The sequence below is a fragment of the Rhopilema esculentum genome, chromosome 20 (genome assembly GCF_057945365.1).
Source record: "Rhopilema esculentum isolate cy_ngs chromosome 20, ASM5794536v1, whole genome shotgun sequence".
Lineage (NCBI taxonomy): Eukaryota > Metazoa > Cnidaria > Scyphozoa > Rhizostomeae > Rhizostomatidae > Rhopilema > Rhopilema esculentum.
The window spans coordinates 5,376,910-5,399,013 of NC_142834.1; the positions used below are offsets into that span (position 1 = coordinate 5,376,910).

Consider the following 22,104-nt stretch of genomic DNA (forward strand, 5'->3'; position numbering starts at 1 on the left):
TACACGATAAATAAATAAGGATTGATAAACTGCCGTTAACGATAAGAAAGAGATTTTGAAAAAATATTTGTCATGTCAAGTTTCAGATGTTTTTTTATTTTCAAGCCTCTTTCCTGGATCAAAGATTTCTTCATTTCAGTTGGTGCGAAGGCGCTTTCTGCAGATGTTTGGGCCTAAACCTGTTTCTGATGGCTTGAAACTTGAATGTGTTTTTGTTCAGAGCCATTGTAAAGGAAAGCATGCACAAACGCTAGGGATGCATGTGCTGAGGAGAGCCGAAAGTAAAGCAGGTATTGTTTAATTATTTAATGGTTTTGATTTACCTGCGAACTGACAAGAGCGCTTCATCTGGTTAAAGGATATCGGACGGTTGAAATTAAACACAACATGGTTGACTGCAATGATTCTCCAGAGCAACGCCACATTCCACCAGAATATGGTTGGAGAGTTAGGCTGGACCATAATTTTCCTGACAAACCCAAAGCCAGCGTAATCCCAAGATGGCATCAGGTACCGAAGCTCGTTGGAATGGCCTACAGGTATTGTTACAGTGTCAGTTTTTTTGTTAAAACGTCTTTAACTGATCGTTAAACCTTAAACTTTGTTTATAGTTTGCACAAATTCTAAAAGCGGAAGTTTAAAAATCCATCTTGCTTCATTGAAAACTGCCTAAATGCCATCAGGTCGGAATAAATTGCGACTTTCAATTTGTATTGCATATAGTTTCAGTTCAGTTTCACTTTTTAAATTCCATTACACATACATCATGCAAATTAGTAGAAGCAACTATATTTTGAAAAGAAAGCCATATATTGCATCAATGAAAAAATAACAGTCAAATATAGCTGTAATTGAGAGAAATCGTATTTTAGTAATTCTTTTGAAAAATGATTGGTTTAAGTTTTAAATGAAAACTTGCAATAGATGGAGACATTTTAATGTTCAGAGGAGTTTCCAAATACTACAAGTATATTATGGTATCACAAATCTTATCTGACCACCTAGTGCAAATTGCAGGCATTTTTCATCTTAGACCCTCTGTGTTTACATTTGAATACAGTTGAAAATAATTAATGTAGCTTGTCAAAAGAAGCTGGTTGTCTATTGATGCAGGCACCAGGGCATTGACAATGGATGCTATAAAAGTAGTTATGAAGTGATTAGTATTGCTGTTTGCCTTTCAGATTTTATGTATATTTGGTAAAGTAGATATTAAACAGGAATTTTAACAATAATTGAATCAATAATGCCATACAACTTAGTTCTATAAAGTGCCTGGTTCTGTCTTCACAATAAACACACCATACCACTTAGTCAGTTAGTCAAACAATTGTGCAAATTGTGATACCAGCATGAAATTTTGCAAAAAGGGGTAGTGTGATACAATGAAAAAGATAGGATATGGAACCCAGCTGAAAATCGCTCCCTTTTGGCTATTTTTAGATTTGGGTCTTTTCCCCCAAGCCCCCAACAGGGTTTTCTCTTCTGAAAGTAGGTACAATAGCACAAAACTTTACAACAGGGGACAGATTGATATGGAACAAAAGACAGGATATAGAACCTAACTGAAAATTGTCCCCTTTTTCTATTTTTAAACCTGGGTACTTCGCTCCAGACCTTTAAAGGCAGTGTTATCGCATCTCAGTCGTACTTTAGTATTATAGCACGAAACTTTGCAAAAAAGGACAGTTTGATGCACTAAAAAAGATTGGATATAGACCTTGACTTAAAATTTCCTCCTTTGTCTATGTTAACTGTAGTTCCCATAGTGACCTCCATTTTGCTTAGTGTATTAAGTACACAAACTGCTTCCGTGTTTGCAAACTTTGTGACATCACGGATAACGCATGCTTTGTCACAGTTGAAAACATGGAAATGGGATGTTCAACCTAAATTTTTAGACGATTTCACAAGAAAAAGATCACCTCAACATATATCATTGAAGTCAGCAAATTTTGCTTATAAAAAGTGTTCCTTTATCTAAACTTGTCAAATTTCATTTCATAGGCACTTTAAATCTCTTAATAACATGCTTAACTTAAGACTTTACTTTTTCATTTCAAATAATAGGTGCATATTTAGCAGATCAGTATAAGTAAATAAATCATTTTTGGAAATGCAAGTATATACAATTTTGATGATCACCACTGATGATTTCCCACCAGGTTTCTAAAATATGCTCGCTCTACAAGAAAGAAAGGTAGAATGCCCTACATTGATCCATATGCAACAGTTCCCTGCAAGCAGCTATATGGTATGTTGATTAATAGTGTTTGCACAGACTTACAAAGGCAGCTTTTTCATTAGTCAACCAGGCCTTGCTTTCATTGAGTTAATATTGGCAAATAATGAGTAAGACTTCTGAGAAAAAGTGATAAAGTAACTTCTAGTATTTAGCCTTTCTGATATCACTATCTTCAGTTCTTTATCTTAAAGCACACAGCTCTCTTTAATCATGAGATGAGCTAAGGAGTGGACAATCCCAGTACAACAACCCTTTCTGTGATCTCCCTCATATGGGCTGTAGTCTCCCAAAAGGGCACTCTGGCAACAAGGGTGAACATTTCCTATAAAAACTTAGTCACCTGGAAGTTGCCCTGTGTAACGATAAATGGTCTCCCACAGATAAGACTGGCCATCCCAGGTGCAATGGTGACTGCTGAATTGTTTACTCCTGAAGCTATGGTAACAAGACTTGGATTTGATCAAGCAAAGATTGTTGTCAATATGTAATCAGTAGAACATGCTATAGGAATGAATTAGGTAGTATTAGAGAAAGAAATGTGTGTGCTATTTATCCAGTAAACGTGGCCCATAATTCAATGTCTCTAATTCAAATGCATTTCAAAGAAGATAATGTGTTTCATCAATTGCCTAACATTTAAGGGATCTGAATATCAAGTGTGGTATTAAACAAACTTGAGCCACCAATTTAATTGTTTGCTAGGTGTCCCGTTAGGAGGTATTGGTGCTGGTGCCATCACAAGAGGCTGGAAAGGTGATTTTAACAGATGGCAACTGCATCCAGGGATATATGAACGCAATAGTGTTGATGTAAACCAGGTAAGTATTAAAAAGTTTAATAAGATAGAATTAATTATTAAATGGCCTTGGTCACGTAACTGTAAACAAACATTTTGTGTGGGACAGTCTGGGTCTAAGAGGAATTTTGTTTATCAATCATCAATGTTGAGTGTTTGACAAAGTTTTTCATAAGTTTTTGTGGTCTCGCTGCAGTACAAACAGCTTCTTTTTCATGGACTGATCAATGAAATGATGTTGAAATATACTTACAAAATCAATCTTTAGTATTTTGGCAATGTAAAATAATTTTTTAGTAATAAAAGACTTTAAAATCTTCTCAATGCACTGCGATTCTCACACATGACACATCCCATTTTATATAGTAATTTATCTTTATTTCTGTTGATTGATGTATTTAAAAATGTATGTTGTGTCTTAGTTCACTGTGTGCATACGGAAGAATAAGAAAACAGTTTACCAAGTGAGTATATTTCAAAATTGATTTCTTTGACATGCCTTTTCTTAATTTCTTAAAATTATAGCATTAATTTTTCCCGTATAAGAGGTTGAAATATTTTTAGTCAGCTCATATTTTTGATCTCTTTCCTTATACTCATTTTTATTTGTTTCTTCAATACATCAACTTGTTTCAACTAGTTAACATGAATATGCATTCATGCTCGACAAAAAATATCTGTATTTGTTTGCTGGAGTTTCTCTTTAAGATTTCCCTTTGTGAAAACAGCCACAAAAATGTTGTTTTTTAGCATGTTTTGTCACCAAATGCACCAAGTGGCAAGCTGAACTGTGAAAAGACATTACAAGGCTGGAAATGGAACTTCCATGGTGGCCATGCTGTGTACCATGCACTTTACCCAAGAGCTTGGACTGTCTATGAGATCCCAGAGCACAAAGTGAGATTAACATGCAGACAGGTGTCGCCTGTGTTCCCACATGAGTATAAAGTATGTATTGTGAATCTTGAATTTCAGTGAATAAATTAATCTTCAAATGACTGGCACTTTCCAATAAAGGATAAATCTCTAAACTAAAGATAGACGAAGTAGTTTTTTCTTGTGCGGCAAGTTACTCATATGGACATTCTTTATAACAAGGGGTAACTTTGCCCACTTTAGATCTGAACAACTCCCTAAAACAGATGATAACTTCCTTCGCTATAGAGGTGGATAAATTCTTAACAGGCGCACAACCAGGAATTTCAGAGGGCAGAGGTCCAAGACGAAAAAAGGGCACTTAGGAAACTTTACTCACGTTCAACAGAAGAGATGCCAGGGTGCATTTCATGTACGCCAAAGGTCCATCGGGGCATTTGTTTAGGTAAACCAAAAATATCAGCAGTAAGTATACCTGTAAACATTGTGCGCCAGACAAAAAAAACTGACCAATAGAGAAAAGTTGTGATGTATGAGTCTGTATTTTATTCCTTCGTCTATTTTCTCAAATCTCAGGGAACTTCTCCTTTCTGTCTGCCATCCAGGGCTGCCAAGAGGTTTTGGAGACCTGAGGGGGGGGGGGATAAAAGACCTCTTGTGAGCGTAGCGAGCAACAAAATTTTGTGACCACGCCCTTATGAATAGCTTGAATTCATTCATTCTTTCAAAATGTTTACCTTTTAAGTGTAATTTTTTTACTTTTAATTGATTTCATGTTAAAACAGAATTAATTGCTTTATAAGGCCCCCTTGCCCCCTCTCGGCGGCAGCTCCTTTATTCTCCATATCCGAAAACAATTTGCTCTTTAAAATATGAACGGCCTTAAGAACATTGAATTATATGCTTCGCATTACAGATGGGAGGAGGTTTAACAGGTCCACGAGCCTTGAGTTCAGCTGGTTTCTGCCTGCAAGTCTTGACTTCAGCTGAGTTGTAATACAGCTGAACATTAACTTCAGCTGAGGAATGAAACAGCTGAACATTAACTTATTGTGGTATAGTCACTGCTTGCTACTACCAGTCCGCGAATATTTCTCTACATTCGCTTGTTTCATGTAAAGGTCCTCTACGAATCTTTCACAATTATATGGGCCATTGAAACAGACTGAAAGATGTCTTGGTTTCTTTCTTCTAACTTTTTTACCAGTGGTCGTAGGGTCCTATCCCATTCAAAGTCTTCTGCCTTTATTTTGGTTTTTGAGCCCCAGAACAATTCTTCTTCAAAACTAGTGCGTAGCGCATCATAAAACACGCTGTAGAGTAGGAGCTTGAACATAGACTCTATCACTGTGTGAAAGTCTGACAAATCATTTATCTGTATTTCTGAGAGGTCCATTACATCGCCGGGATGTGTCATTTATGACGATTCTCTTTAGTGTGATCAAAAAAATATTCAAGCAAATTTTTAAAAGAAGGGCACTTTTCCTCCTTTGAGAGAAAGGACAGGGGTCTGGACCCCCAGGACCCCCCCTGTAGTTGTGCGCCTGCTTAAAACAGATGGTATCTCTCCCTCTATAGGTGTTGACAGCTCCTGAAAACAGAGGGTAACTTTGCCCCTATTGGTGTTGACAGCTCCTGAAAACAGAGGGTAACTTTGCCCCTATTGGTGTTGACAGTTCCCTAATACGGTAACTTTGCCCCCTACAAATGTGGATAGCTCTCTTACAACAGATGGTAACTCTGCCCCATACAGCTGTCCATGATATCTCATGATTTTTAGAATCTTTCCCAACCCCACTTTTCTTAATGGTTTACCAATCCCCTCTTGTTTTGCTTCCTCTTTAGGAACAGTAGCCTAAAATTTCACTAGATTTGTTTGCTTTCTACTTCCAATCTCATTCTGTTCTTTTATCTTTGGTTGGCTTTTAATATAGTTTCAAAGCATTGCTGCGTGGACGTAGCACTACTTATATATCTAGAAAACTCAAAAGTATAAAGAATGCACATCATTTTGCTATCATGCCACTATCTTTACTGACCTGATTATTTACCTCAAGGATTTTTAATTGGAAGAGAAGTTTTACCAAATCAGTTAGGCTGTCAGAACACGGAGTTTCCAAATTTCAAATGATCTTTTGTATGAAGTCTGAAATAAAACTAGGGTTTTCACAATACTAAGAATTATTAAAGTGTATGTTGACCAGATTTAGATTGTTTTAATCGCCGCTTTCTAGTTTTAAGGATTTGCCTATTTAAGATTTGTCAAGACGTAAAAATCATTGCTCTTGATTGAAGGCATTTGTTTTCATTTGAAGGACACGAGTCTTCCAGTTGGCGTCTTTGTCTGGACGGTTGAAAATCTGGGAAATGAGGAGATTGAAGTGTCCATCATGTTTACGTTTCAAAACGGTACCGGAGGCCCTTCAGACGAGGCAGGAGGCCACTACAACGAGGCTTTTATGTGCAAGGGTGTATTCAGTGAGGTTCAGCTACACGAACAAATTATCAATCGTAGATCTCCAGAGAAAAGGGGCAATGAATCCCCTGCAAAGGGCTCAGCTCCTAACGCCTCTCGGAAGCCGAATGCTGGCAGCAGTGAGACCTGTGTATTGCACGATGTGTCAGGAGTATTACTACACCATGCTCATCAAAAAAATGATTTTACTTTGGCAATCGCCGCGAAACATGTGGTTGAGGTATAGCACATTTTATGATAGACTATGACCTATCAACTTGTCTTTGATACCTGATCAGGGACTGCCCCTTTATGTAGCATATCCTGGTAGCTTGTATTGGTAATTACCCAAAACGTATGCTGCCTAAAAGCTGGCTTGTCCTGTCATCATTTGGTCAAAATTTGTGTAGTTTCATTGCAGATTTTGCAAGATTTTGCAGATTTTACCAATTTTTCAATGATTATTTTTTTCACTTTAGTTATATTCATAGTGCCTTCTAAATTGGTCGAGGTAACACAGGACAAGGAATTAACCCCCCCCCCCCCGAGTGCTTCTTTGGTATTTTGGCATTTCTCACTATGTACCCCCTGACCTCAAAGTTCTCGGTTAACTAGTTGCTGCTGAAGCAAGGTGAATCCCCAACGGTATAGGCAAGACTGGATGGTCTTGGCTTTATAAAACGTATACAGTATGAACGAACATTTTCAAGAAATAAAGCCTGATCCACTTTTGTGTTGCATCAAGTGTAGAAATAATTAAGAAATAATATGCTTTCGTTTCTTTTGGCATGCAAGTTATTTATCTTGACATTTTACTGCAATATTTGCCAGTTGATTTTATCATATCTTTTTGTTTCTGAAGTTGCATTTTTTTTCGAAGTGTTAAATTTTCTCGAATTCTGCTTCTCCAAATCAGTATTCTCTTAGATAAGATTTATAATTTGCTGGAGTTTTTGCATATTTTCAGTGGAAATTTGCCAATGAAAACCAACTTAAATTTTCTATGGCAAGATGAGATGATGATTTTTCTATCTTTCATGTCAAAAAGAAGACCACGATAGCAGAAAAAAAAATTTTGGAATCAATATTGATAAGCATAAACTCACTTGAACCTTTCTTTCAATAGAAATATTTTTTGCTCGTAGAATGGAGAGACTGCCGTATCAGTTTCTACGAAAGTCTCATTTGATTCAAAGACGCCTTGTCGTAAAGTCTGGGAGGATCTGTTTGACGATGGATTGCTTAGCAATAAACCAGGTAGGGGAAAAAGTCCTTAAAGTCGCTTTGAACTCCAATCGCAATGAATGTCTCTTTATACTTTTTTATCTTTATCATTTTAGAAAACGTCTGAATGCAGGTTATCGCTGGTTTTTGTCTTTCATGACCTTTTAAGTTTGTTTTTCAGGCGGGTTGTCGTTAGCGAGTCGATAAGATTATCTAAGTGTGTGCAAGCTTGCGTCATTCCATTAAGCCTGGTTTTCACTAAAGTCATAAGGATCGTATCGATCATAAGAAACATAATTTTTAAGTCCGTGTCGCTTATGTTTCTTAAAATCCAAATGAAAACGCCAACATAAAAATGTCTCAAGGATCGTAAGAATATAAAATCCTTTCTTATCTTGATGTCATAAGCGTCATAAGTATCGTAAAAGTAGTGAGATTTCTTATGATTTGAAAGGGCGTTCTTTTCCCCGCCACTTGTCTGCATGAATCCAGCATGGCTGCTACGAATCTGCGTTTGTTCCTGGCAGTGTATACTCTAATCAAAAGATGAAGGCGTCGTAGAAATGCACCTTAAAAAAATACGAGGAAAGAAAAGGAGCTCTGAGCAAGGTGTTTTGCCAACATGTAGTTTTTCGAAGACTAGTCTTACAAGCAGCTGAATTTCACGATAGATAGTCTTTCCGCGCGAGATAGATCCATTTTGTATACAGAAAATAAATTTCATGTTAAACGAGAGAAGGAGCAATGTGTGCGGTCTTCGACTGGAATTCAGGAAAATTTGTCACCTAATTCTCAAAACAAAGGAACATCCAGTCGTAAGGATCGTAAAGATGAAAAAGTTTTTGATCTTTACGATTCTTATATCAAGAATTTTAAGAGATAAAATCAAGTGCTAATTATTTTACGATTATGATTCTTGATGTTTTCACTTGATCATAAGCGTCATAAAATCTTAAAATTACGCTCTTACGATCCTTACGACCCTTATGACTCTAGTGAAAACCAGGCTTTAAAGAGATTAATATTACTTTACTTGTTAAGAAATTTGATTTTAGAAAAAAATTCAAAATCAGTTGTAAGGTTAACCACCATACGGGTAAACAAATAACTTTAAGCTGTTGTAACTGTTAACACCCTTGTCTTAAATATGTTGAATTGAATGAAAGTGCACGGCGTAAAGGACCCATCTTACCGAAAGGTTCATGGCCTAAAACCGCCTGTGTTTTAGAATGTCTCTTTAAAGCACTTTTTCTGCTGCAGGTGACCCAAATAGAAAGTCCTATCCTGGACAAACCCTTGCAGCCGCTGTTGCATCTAAAACAAGGCTCCTTCCACATCAGAAAAGAGATCTTGAATTTGTTTTGGCTTGGGACATGCCTGTTGTTGAATTTGGATCAGGCAAAGGGGTCAAATATTGCAGGTATTACGCTACAAAGCTTCCTTTATGGTTAATTTTTCTAATTTGGTAATAATAGGGGGGCTAGAGGCCTATAGAAAAGCCCTAGAAAGAGAAGGGAGGGAGAGGCTAGAAAAGGCCAGTGAGATCAAGTTTGTTTATTTTTGTTTTAAAATAAGAAGGTTGTAAGTGTCTGGGAAGCAGGAAGTGGGTGAAGCATTCAAAAATTTACAATCATCGCTAGCTTAATAGAATGTAAGCGTTTTGGTTTGGTCTTACATCTTTGCCTCTAGCACCACCCCTGATTTAGAAGATTAATTTTAACCATTGAAAAAAAAATAGTTATCTTAAATGTTTTATGAACTGCTAGCTTTGATGATAAAAATGAGCAGCAACCATGAAACCCAGAGCATGATGTAGGATGCATCGATACTTACAAAGTATCTAGTTTGCTAGTACTGTTATGAAATTTAATCAAAGTTATTGAAGATTCGTTTTTTTTAACAATAAGTCCTTTTTTAGTATGAAAGTTTTTTTTAGGACAAATTTTTAAACAAATCAAGCAACGTAAATTAACACTTTCAGTGGCTGGAAACTTTGTCGAAGCTTCGCAGGAAATCTTTAATTTTTTATTTTGCTGCCAGGATGAAAAATCTTTTTTCAAGACCTGTCCACAAGTAAGATAATTAACTCGTTGATTTTTCCGTTTAGACGTTACACGAAGTTCTTTGGAGACAAAAGAAATGCGTCACCCTCTCTCTGTTGCTACGCTCTTCTCAATTATCCAGAATGGGAGTCACGAATAGAAAAATGGCAAAACCCTATCTTAAATGATAGGTATGTGCTATACCATTTGATGTGATATATTATGTAGTGTATGTCGTTTTTGAGAAATTTTCACAATAGTTCTTTATTTTGCAGATCTGCAATCCAATTTATTTTTGTACTGCTTTTCTACAATTTATGCCTACTGGTCTTAAAATTGTCTTTCTCGTGTTTTGAATTTCTCAATTACATTCTTAATATATTTCTTTGGAAAGATTTTCAATTTCTATAGACTGCAGATCTACAGAGCTTTGGGTTTAAAATTCCTTCCTCATACGCCCTTTTTAATGAATTTATTTCTTTGATTTTCCAAAAAAAAATCCTTTCTACACTTTTTGTGGATTTCTTCCACCCTTTTGAACGAGAAAAACCGTTTCCTTTAAGGTTATTGGCGCAGCTGACCCTTTTACCGTCACAATCTTCCCATTAATATTCAGTGCGAATTGCGTTGGATGTATGAGCTGCTTCTGTAAAGATCTAGTTTTTAATTGTAGTTTTTTTATTTTGTTATGCGTGAATAAGATGGGAAGGGCTTCATTAATAAACCATGATTGACTTAGGCCTCTCTATCTAATTCTCACTGTGACAACGTAATTTAATCATTCTTTAGTGTTATTCAGCACTTCCTGCTTGAATGATTAATAACCTTATTTGAATTTTCGTACAAAAAGTGTTCGTTGAAAACCAATTTTAGAACTCTGATTAAAAATTCCATTAGGCAAATTTTGTTATTACATGAGTGATAGGGATGGCTGTAGTCTTGCAGAAATACACACATTAATTTCTTCAAAATAAATTTGAGGATGACTCAGTGGTGAGGGCCGCGAGTCACAGATTAAAAGGTTTTTTCTGAGTCCCTGACATGAACAAACTTCCCCCCAAAGTGAGGGGAGTGGCCAGCTCTCTACAACTCTAGATAAAGAAATCACGAGGTATGGTTACATGGGGGAGAAGGACCAGGAAACTGCTCGACAAGCATAGCTTCTCAATGTACTAAAAACTAACCTCGGTTTTAATGTAGAAACAAATACAAAATAACAAAAGGAGCGGATAACAAGTGGATTTTCATAACGTTTTTTTTATAGTAACGTTGAGAATCTTGTATTCTCTTAGAATTTAGAGGTAGCAAATGGAAGATTTCCCTCTTTATTCTAGTTGGTTGTTTTGCTTTGCAAATGTCTGTAGTCTTAAAATGGGTTTGTGGTCGTATTATAACATTTATATGCTGTAACCTTTGCATAGGGTTATCGACAGGTATTTATGCGAGCTTGGAACATAGGTACTCTGTCACTAAGCACACAAACAACAATGCTAAAAGTTCTAGAATCTGGTCAGTTTTTTATATCGCATCGTTAAATGTTTATCTGTGGAAAGTTATAAGAGGCAACTATTGGGAGATTAGGTTTTGGATTATATTTTTTCATACATTTTCATTACTCTTATAATTATTATCCATTTCTTGTAGTTCTCTTCCTGATTGGTACAAATCAGCATTGTTCAACGAACTGTACTACGTGACGGATGGTGGCACAATCTGGCTTGACATAAGAAGGAAAAAAGATTTGCATCGTAGGCAGATACCTAACCATGTTCACGAATATGGGAGATTTGCTTATTTGGAAGGTAGATTGGTGGATTCATTCAGATAAATGTTTGCTTTAAACACGTGCCTATAAATCAAGGAGGTCACACAGTTAATGAACTCAAGCCAGGCCAATAAAAACAAAGCAAACTGAAGTAAATTGCCCAAACCCTGCTCTGTTTTCATTGTTTGCACTCAAATAAAATACGAACCAAAAGATTTTCTGAGGAAGATTTTTAGAGCTCTGGTGTTTTGTTCGGAGGAAGTATAATCATATTCCTGGACTCTGTTTAAGACCAGCGATTATTCAAACAATTGCGTACAGATCATTTTTTTATCCAGAATTCAAGAGAATATCACTAACCCTTTTAAAGATATTATTTTCTACAATTTGTTTAAGTCTTTCTAAGTGCTAGGTTAGAAATTCTCCCATTTCGGAATAATTAGTGGCATTCATCTGAATAGTATTGTTCGTTTGGGACGAGAAGTGATTTGGGTGTCGTCGCAAATAGTGCAGGGCATTTAATGTGGGACAGATTGTTGAAATATAAAGTAAGAATTAAAACAAAGCAGTATGATATGCTCATGATCCAACTACTAACCTCAGCATTACAAGATAATGAAATAGTTAATAGCTGTAAGGCATTGATGAGTCGTGTTTTTACCTTCCTGACATCACCTGCTTTCGTTTTAGGCCACGAGTATCGCATGTACAACACATATGATGTGCATTTTTATGCATCTTGGGCTTTGATAATGCTCTGGCCACAGTTGCAGTTGAGTTTGCAGTACGATATCGGTATGAAATGTTTATTTTTCCATCACATCATTCTTTTTGCATATGAATTTTTGCATATTTTCAGTTCAGTCTCTTGACAGTGTTAACACTGCTACAGAATTCCCTTGAAACGTTATGCTTTTTCCTATGTCTAAATCAAGGGCCCTAGCTGAATTTATCCATGAACGTCAACCATCAAAAACCATACTTTTATTGGCGCTTCTTCGAAGATTTCACGAGATCCTACCATGCTCGTTTCTAGCTCCTTTAATGTTCTATAAGATTGCGTAACACGAACACCGGGGCTCAGAAACCAGCTGTATGAAATTAAGCGCATGATTATGTTTTGTTTCCACCGTATCTTAAAGGGGAAATGAAGTGAAAAACGATTTTTGGCCAACAACAAAGATTCCTGTGCTGATTCTAAAACCGTATGAATTTTCCTAATACGTTGTGTAGTTTTTAAGTTATTAAGTTTTTAAAGTCAAAATTTGCCCTCATCGATGGCGGAGCGAGAACGCGGTCAGACCACGTGACCTTGTGACGTAAAGTGGTAGACACGAAGGAATGTTTTGATGTAATGTAGTAGTGAGTTTGATAAGGTTCTTGACATGTAACAATCATGCAAAATGTGATAAAAGCATAAAACTTGGTGAAAATACAGAATTCGATATGCGTAAAAAGATAGAATATAGAATCATTTTGGGAAAAAAACCCTTGTGCTATTTTTAGACTGGGATACTTGTGACCAGTACTCAGAATACGTAGTATGGTAAATCTATTTCTGTTAACTATACAGCCATGAAACTTGGCAAACCTACACAATTTGACTTGCTGAAAATGATAAAAGTGTTCCCCCACTGCAGAAGTACCCCTTTCGCTTGTTTTAGAATGGGGGTCCTGTGTCCAGCACTCAGAGGACGTAACTATGGTTAATCCATTTCTGTTAGCTGTAAACCCATGAAACTTGGCAAACCAATACAATTTGACTTGTTAAAAATGATAAAAGTGGTCCCCCACCTCCGAAATACCCCTTTGCCTTTTTTAGACTGGAGTATTCTTGCACATTCTATGGAACGTGATATCATGGTAACTTTCATATAGTTTCCTATTAGGCCAAGAAACTTGGCGAACCTACACAATTTGATTTGCTGAAAAAGACAAAAGTAGTTCCCCACCTCAGAAATACCTCTTTAAACATGATTTATCGTGCTTTGTCTATAGAACATGATATCAAAGCATTTTCTGATATAACTCCAGACATAAAAACAATTCCTATTAGGATGTACATAAAAGAGGAGGACTTAAAGCACAACCATTAAATGATGTATATGTTTCCAAGGTTATTAAATGACCTTATCTTATCAAAAGATATGTCAGATATTTTATCTCAGAACTGTGCTCTATGAAATATGTTGAGTTGAAGCAAATTCTTCCTCGTCGCTCGATCTTAAGTATGTTGCCATTCCTGAAGAGCTGTCGGGAAAATTGCGAACTGAAATTCTAACTTCTAACCGAATTCCTTCCTTCCGATTCACTCTACTAAATGTTGTTTTCGTTGGGATCGGGGCACGTGTCCACGACTTTACGTCAGCGCCTGAAACTTGTCTCCAGACCTCTCCGTCACGGAAATGAAGAAATTTCACACTTCGCGTGTTGAATGTGGAAAAACGGAGAGAAAACACAAATTTCGTGTCGATATTCGAAATCAGCACGATGAAAACTACTTGTTAGCTGGTTTTCATTTTTACTTCAGTTCCCCTTTAAGTGGAACATAGATTAGCTTAGTTATCATCCCTTCCCCCGTCTTAGCTGGGAGGACGCTTTTGCTACAAATATTCCAACGATCTGAATGGTTTTTCCCTGACCGCAGAAACGGCTTAGCCCTCATACTTCTCCTCTCTACTGAACAGTTGTCGTTTTTCTGTTGGTGCCTTTTATATATGAACGTGCCAAGGACTTAGCATTGATCTGGTTGGAAGTTTCTTAATTACGCCCTTGATTTGCTATTGTTGATAGCTAATGACTCGAAGAATCTTAGCATTCCTGAACTATCTTTAAGTCAGTAAACATATACGCTTTTGGTGTATAGAACAGGACAGTTTTAAGCTGCTGCCCTGATTTTCATTTTCAATGCGATCATCTGGCAGCTTTGTCAAGCACTTTAAGAACGGCTGGTAAAAAGTAATTTTCATTATCTGTAGCTGACGATAGATAGTAAGCCTTTAATTGTTTAAGGCATCCTTCTCTTCCTTTCCAACTTCTATGAAGCAGCAATGAACGTTTGAACCAGGATCTTTTTGCAACAATTTCAATCCTTGAAATCCGCTTTCTCTTTGTCATAACGAGCCAAAAAGGTCCAAATTTGAGCACTGCTTTAGTGACTGTTAGAAACAACTTCCGAATCAGGCCTAATTAGGCGAAGAAGAGAAGACCATGATCTTCACAGGAACATAAATTTGTGGCATTAATTTAGCTTCTGTCAATCGCACCGACGAAAAAATCATCATCAACTGCGTGACAAATTAATTAGTATCCTCTTTAAAGGAATTTTTTCACCTTTTCCGGATTAATGGGCATAGTTTTTGCATTAGGCCAGATTAAACGAATGTGGTTTTTAAATTCTTTAAAAATACACATTTTCCTCGGTGGTCCTGTCTATGGAATGGCATATTGCACTCCTGTTTTATTTATCCCTTTTATTGCTAAGAGTTCTACATAACTTCATCTTTACCTCATTAAAAAGCGTCTTGATCCCGCTAATATTGACCCAAGTTGACGGTTGAGGTTAAAGTAAGGATAAAAAACTCTAAACGTACTTGAGAAGATTTGTATTGCTTTTTATCACCTTTTGCTGCCTCAATTTTTGTCATATAAGTACTATGAGATTCGACAAGATGTGATACCTGCTTATCCATGAATGTGTTTGCTGTAACACATTTGCGTTATGCGAGAAAATGAAAGTGATTATCAAAAAAGCCATTGTAGAGATCCCCTTCCTCTTCTTTCTTCTTCCGTTGTGTCATGCTGGTATTTCTAATATGTTTATAAAATCCATAAGAGTTGCATGTAGGTAGCTGCTGAGTTTGCTTGTTAAAAGATTTATGTCTTTCCTTGCTGTCCCAATGCTGCCTCGGTCTAAGTAGCAGCCTCTTTCTTTTTAGCTGCCTCGGTCTAAGTAGCAGCCTCTTTCTTTTTAGCTTCCCCGGTCTAAGTAGCAGTCTCTTTCTTTTTAGCTGCCTCGGTCTAAGTAGCAGACTCTTTCTTTTTAGCTGCCTCGGTCTAAGTAGCAGCCTCTTTCTTTTTAGCTGCCTCGGTCTAAGTAGCAGCCTCTTTCTTTTTAGCTGCCTCGGTCCTGCAGTGTGACACGGAAGAGCGATTAATGATGATGGAGGGGCATATGGCTCAAAGAAAGGTGCCCAGCTGTATACCCCATGACATTGGAGATCCTGGTATGATATATTATGTCACTAGCGTATGCTTTATTATAAATATAACTGTTTTATATAAACAAAATTTGTTTGATCTTTACAGCAAACAGGCTGCAAGATGACTTTGTCTTGATATCTTCATGTACTTAATCAGACTAAGTTTGTTTTCAATTAGCGACTTAGCTTAGGACTCAGCCCTTTAAGCTGCTTGAAATTTGAGATTCCAGCCCTTACATTTACCGAGCAGTTAGTTGCCTAACTATTTTCATAGTTTCATGGTTTTCAATCGTGTTTACACTCTTTTTATACGAACACATTTCATAACAGAACTGAGGCTCGATAAATATGAATAACTGGATAGCATGTCCAGCCGCTGATGAAAAATTAGATGGAGAGCAATGTGTTTTTTTAATTCACTCCCTTGTCAACATAGAGAGCGGAATTTGTTAGCTAATGAACGGTGCTACTAAAATTGCGATGCAAAATTATTACTTCAGTTGTAGAAAATCTTTATTGAAATTATCCAGAAATTTAAAACATATGAGCCTCGGCAAAAATTATCTTGTTCTTATAAATAAAAGTTCAGTGGAAAATGTCAAAATTGAAGTAAGAGGTTAAAATGTTAAAAGATTAAGAGCACAAAAATGAAATCTGGTTGCTCCTAACTGCTTCATTGAATTCTCAATTTGTTTAATTGAATCGTTGTCAAGTAATGTCTAAACCTCAGCTTGTAACAAAGTTATGACTTCCAATTGGTCTTTACAGCAATGCATTTCCTTGTTCCTTAGAGGAAGAACCGTTTCTTAAGGTCAATGCATACACCATTCACGATACATCAACCTGGAAAGACTTGAATCTAAAATTTGTTTTACAGGTATCAAGGCAGTTATTTTAATTATTAGTTAAAAATCATTTTCTATGTAAAATTGCAATTTCTTGTCACTAGGTAAAATTCTCCTATGTCGACAAGAAAAAACCCTTTTGCTATTAATTGATATTCGAGAGGATGATTTAGATTGAGTCCTTCATCCTTCAAAAAACGGGCATCAGAATTCAAGCTGTTGAAAGAAAATCAGGAGCAATGAAGTCTTTTCAAATACCGTTTTAATAAAAAATTACTGTTTACCGGCCTGTCATAAAGTGCTCGATGCCGTAAAGGCAGAGCTGTACCCGCTTTATGGTGCACTTAATGGTATATATGTTTTAAGTTGCTACTATAAGGTCGCCTGATGATCGCATCAAGCATGAAACTCGGAATAGCAACTAAGAGCTCTTCGATACGCCAAATAGCGTTCTTGATTTTTATGCTATTGAATTTGTGTTCATCTATTTTCTTCTTGAGATGAAATATGATCCCATATTTATGATTAAATTCGTCTTTATCCATGCGACGATCAATATTTGTGAATGAAGGCTTGCTCATACTCTCCTCTGAACACTCCTTTCACTGTTGACACCTTTGCTTGCTTTATATTGCTATCGCAGGTATAACGCCTATTTGAACGGGCTCTGCAACATCCTGTAGTTCCCTATCTGTGCTCCCTTTTGTTATTCATACTTAGGGCATGTCAATATCCGTTCATATCAATTTTACTATTTAATCATGTCTATTGATTCAGTTGTTTTTCGATGCATGATTCACAGCCTCTTTTGCGAAACAGGTGTACAGGGACTACAAAATCACAAAGAATCTCCAATTCCTTATGGACATGTGGCCCGCTATGAAGGTATTTCCTTATGTTGCTAGACCACTCAACATCACTTATCATTAAAACCATCACTTCTTTATCCTAAATTTTTTTCCACCCACTGATATGATATAATGCGCAGAAAATATTGCCCACCGAAAGCAGTGGATCGTATATGAATTTGATTTAAGTTTCCACACGAATGGATGAAAGCAGCTCATACTGAGGGATTTTATCTTAAGCTATAGTAATTACAACAGGGTCTATTTTCCTATTCATTCCATCGAATCTTCCTTTCCGACGTTTCTCAATCTCCACCCACTTCTTTTTTCGTTTCACTTTCCAGAATTCTTTTTCTTATTTTTCCCAATGAAGTATCTACTTCCTTTGAAACTCTTTGGCTTTGTTGATTAGAAAAGAATTGAAATAAAGTGACATATTCGTTGCCTTTGGGGCAATATTTCGCTTTCTCAGTCATTGGTTAAAACCTTTAATTACGTCATCGAATTGCACCATACCCAACTGCTCGTTTGATTTGTGCTTCTCGTTAAATCTACCTTAAAGAGGTGCTTTAAATTGCCTTTACATATAAACTGCTCTGTACTTCAAACGTCGTCTTTTATCTTAGGCTTGCATGTCAACAGCCACAGGACAAGATTCTGATTGCGATGGACTGATAGATAATTCCGGCTTCGCAGACCAAACCTTTGACTGTTGGGTTGTGACGGGTGCAAGGTAATACTTCATGGTTTATTCGTAGTTATACCCATTCTCTTGACATGACCATTGCGTCACTTCCTGCTTTAAGAACGTTATTGAAATTATGCGTATATGAATGGAATCGCCCACCCTTTTTTAATTTATTCATACATCACTTTATTTATTTATTCATGTGTAACTGAGATAAATTCTTAAAAAATCCTGTGGTCTTTGTATGTTCTTTGTCTTTTCTGTCGTTTTTTGAATTGTTAAGATTAATAATGACCTAAGAGCCAATTTTCCTTTAGTTCTAAGACCTAAGAACCCAATGAAGGCAATATATTTTCCTCAATAGTATTTTTGTCTCATAGAATCATAGTCTTTTACTTTCTGCCGTAATTCCTTAAACTTTCTTAAAGACATGCTCTAAGACAAACTTTTTTAATTCTTGGCCGTGGTGAGGGTTCTACACCATGCAAGAAGTTCTCAAAGTACATCATGAATAGAGTAGTCTGGAAGCTTGAAGTAGAAGCACCCTAGAAAATATACCAAATTTGGGGAATGCTTGGACAAATTTCTCGGGGTTTTTGAGGTGGGAGTATAGAAAGTGCAAATGATTAAATGAAAGTGGATATAGTGTAGATTCTTAATTTTTCGAAGAGTTTAGGCAACGAAGAAAATAGGCGATTCCTCTAACTCACAGCTTGGTGTCAGATCTTTAAAAGACGGAGAGACACTATAAGTTTTTTGTTTTAAATCTCGTGTATTTTAGTGCATATTGTGGTGGTTTGTGGCTGGGAGCATTGCGATGTATGGTCGAGATTGCAACTATTTTGAAATTGGACGACAATATCGATCGATACAAAACAATGCTAAGTAGAGGCAAGGAAGCATATGAAAGGAAACTGTGGAATGGTTAGTTTTCTTGGTTTTATAATTATATTTTAGTACTGCGTCTTGTATTTTTGTGCAATCATATGATAGTTTTGTCAGAAACAATGGTTGGGAAGTCTGTTGGCGTCTTAGACGGGGGACCAGCAGGGCTGTGACCCCTTTTCTTTGAAATTATGGGGTTAGGTGAAATTGGGTCATTTTACTAGAATGCTAGATGTTTTAATCGGTGTAAATCAATCGTTTTAAACAGCATACTAGATTTTTTAGAACAATAGGATCTTTACGGCTTTCTCTAAAAGCAAAAGGATTTTTGCCAAAGTTGTACGATTTTTTCCAGGAGTTATATGCCCCTTAGTGAAAATGATGTCAAACTTTGCTGTCCAATTCAGATTTCAATCGCCGTGACATCCTTGGCGAGGTCTAGGCTTTTGAAAGCTAATTCTTGCTTCAGCGCAATTACATGATTGCTGAACGATGGTTTGCTCGAGATTGAAATGCTTTTGGTTCACACTCGGAGATCCATCGATATTTTAAGGCTCTAGTTACCCACAATAATAGCTAGAGGTTGGTAATAAATAGATAATTTGGTCAAGAAATATGGGCCCTGGCATGACTGTTAAAAGACGTTTGAAACCGTGTCTCGCTGCAAAACCTATCTTTGTAAAGAAACTGCTGCCATTGTGGTTGCATGAATCAAGAATGGTCATATACGGTTGAACAAAGGTTAAAGATTCAATATCCGATCATTTATGCCTCTGTCTAGCATCCTTCCGCATTACCTTTATGTCCTATGCGTCGTAAAACTTTGCATTTTGAAAGTATTTCGCCCTTTTGAGTCTTGCAACTATAGTCTTATAACTTCTAGAGTCAAGAGCAGTGCTTATCATTACCATGTACTTAATACATTGCGAGAGAACACTCACAAGACATAGAGAGGGGGGGGGGGGGGTGGCGGTGCTGAGCCCGGCTGTGGTTCCTCAAGGGTGATTAGGTTTTCAGGGCGTGGTCGACGAAGATACATCTTAGAGAGGTAACATTTGTCTACCTGACTTGTATTCATGGAGGTACCTCTGGGGGCCTTGATTTTAAAGATTAACCATCATATAAGTTTTTTCGTTTGGCGGTAGAAAAATGTAGCTCAGTCGGTTGATATTTTTTCTCGTGTCTCCCTGGCAGGTACCTACTATAATTACGACAGCAGTGACAAAGAGTATCATAACAGTATCATGGCCCACCAGTGCGCTGGTCAGTGGTACATCCATGCTTGTGACCTCGGTCAATCTGCGGAGGATCGGGTAATTAAGGCAGCAGCCTGAACTTTGTAATTGATCTGAATCTCAACCTAACATCAATTGCCTGTTTATTATGTTCAGCTCCAGGGGGAACAGCAATCAAAAACTAAAACAAACATGAATCAGTATTTATTGTTTACTCGTCGTGGTTATAGATAAACCTAACTGGACAAGATTCTACGCAAAACATTCAACATTATAATTTATGCTAATTATGTAGTATAACAGTATCGACATTGCACTTGTTAGATAGGGCTTTGGGCTTTGTTCCTTATTTTATCTTGATCATACCATATTATAATTTATGCTAATTATGTGATTAGAGTGAGCTTTATGCTTTCATTAAGAGTCATTGAAAGGGTTGCTACTCAACTTGAACATCCTAACTGGACAACATTCTACGCATAAATCATACCATATTATGAATTATGCTAATCATGTGATAAAACAACATTGCACTAGTTAGAGTGGTCTTTGTGCTCTCCTTATGAATCATTTAGAGGGGATCTAAATAAACAAGATGGGAGAGAGTACAGCAACCGGTTCATTGAATGGGGGTGTCGTAATAAAGTGATTTTGGGTTTGAATTTTCTAAAAATATTGAATTTAACCCCACCTTCTCTAATTAGGCACCGAATATTTTACATGGCTCTCTCTGCCTTGGGAAAGTATACACGTGGTTTTTCATCTTTTCTCAGCTCATTTTCCCATTTCCTCAATTTTCTACTCCACTACAAGCTCCGACACTTATTTTCATCCACTTTTAACAATAGGAAGGAGTAAGATTGCAAAAGTTTAGGAACATTTCATTGAATTTTATATCAAAAAGTTAATTGAAAAAATCAAATGCAGGAATAAGATAAAATTCAAGCACTTTTCAAAACTGAAGTTTGTTCTCGGTTGTCTACATTGGATTGTTTTTTATTTTTCTGTATGTCAAAGTAAAAAGTCAATTTGGGACAGTTGAAAACACCGTCTCATCTGCCATTGGAAATGATGCAGATGTCAGAAAATTTGTTTTAATGCAGCTTCGGTGTCACCTTTGTCAGATTCCTGTATTAAACTTACCGCAAATGTTTAAACTTAATTTTATCTTTCACGCGCAAGGTATTTCCGAAGGATCACATCGAGAGCGCCATGAAGACAGTGTTCCAAATGAACGTAATGAGATATCAAGGTGGCTTTATGGGCGCTGTCAACGGAATGAGGCCTGACGGACGGGTATGTTTTCAACTCACAATAAGTATTTCCTATCTTGTTTTTGATGGATTTCATTGATAGCATTTCAACCCATTCAGCAATTATCTTTAGATTAAGTTGTTTTCATATGTATTCAATAAAATGCAAGGATGTTACTTTCAGTTTTTAAGCTTTTTTCTTGCTTTAATGATTTGGTTTGTTTGGGTCATGCGGCAGCATATCGTCCAAATCCATGGTATCCCTGAAATTTTTCGATCACGTGAACTTTATGGATTTTGTCAATGTTATGCTTTCCGGCAGCGTAGCCTTAAAATAGCCACGTTCTTAGCGGAGTTTACTATCAAATATTCTTGTTTTTAGGGAATGGTTCAAGAGGGCTTTCGTACCGCGGAAGGTATTTACCGCACATGTTTTGAGAAACTTGGTCTCGGATTCCAGACTCCGGAAGCTTTTTTGGCAAATGGAAATTTCCGTTCTTTAGGATACATGCGGCCGTTGAGCATCTGGGGAATGCAGCATGCGCTGGAGAAAACACAGACGGCGAAAGAAGACTCCGAAACGGTTATGACGTAAATTTCAGATTTCTTTTTTTGGACCTCTCAGAGGTTACCGCCATTTTGATTTTCAATTTCGTCACATTTGTCACAAGCAGTATCAAGTTAAAAATTACATTCAATGTAAAAAGTTTATGAATTGTAAGCTTTAATTTCAATAACAGGAAAG

At 36.8% G+C, this 22,104-nt stretch overlaps 1 protein-coding gene and 1 long non-coding RNA gene across 2 annotated transcripts in view; one reads left to right on the plus strand and one right to left on the minus strand.

Moving 5' to 3' along the window:
* LOC148957832 (uncharacterized) overlaps positions 1–22,104 on the minus strand; it is a 31,783-nt gene that overhangs the window by 8,857 nt on the left and 822 nt on the right. The window lies entirely within an intron of this gene.
* On the plus strand, positions 13–21,636 carry LOC135687044 (non-lysosomal glucosylceramidase). Its single transcript, XM_089114317.1, has 18 exons — positions 13–539; positions 2,166–2,254; positions 2,948–3,063; positions 3,464–3,505; positions 3,792–3,989; positions 6,233–6,613; positions 7,518–7,629; positions 8,857–9,016; positions 9,704–9,829; positions 11,283–11,440; positions 12,094–12,198; positions 15,522–15,629; positions 16,397–16,482; positions 17,270–17,335; positions 17,925–18,031; positions 18,768–18,910; positions 20,066–20,184; positions 21,289–21,636. Exons 1-18 carry the CDS (start codon positions 388–390, stop codon positions 21,457–21,459), a joined length of 2,439 nt encoding a protein of 812 aa, XP_088970443.1. The 5' UTR covers positions 13–387; the 3' UTR covers positions 21,460–21,636.

Excerpts from the sequence above, each read along its gene's own strand:
- LOC135687044 (XM_089114317.1), top strand. The coding sequence starts at position 388 with ATGGTTGACTGCAATGATTCTCCAGAGCAACGCCACATTCCACCAGAA. Across the intron at positions 3,990-6,232 it reads TGTTCCCACATGAGTATAAA|GACACGAGTCTTCCAGTTGG; the intron begins GTATGTATTGTG and ends TTTCATTTGAAG. Across the intron at positions 18,032-18,767 it reads TGGGTTGTGACGGGTGCAAG|TGCATATTGTGGTGGTTTGT; the intron begins GTAATACTTCAT and ends CGTGTATTTTAG.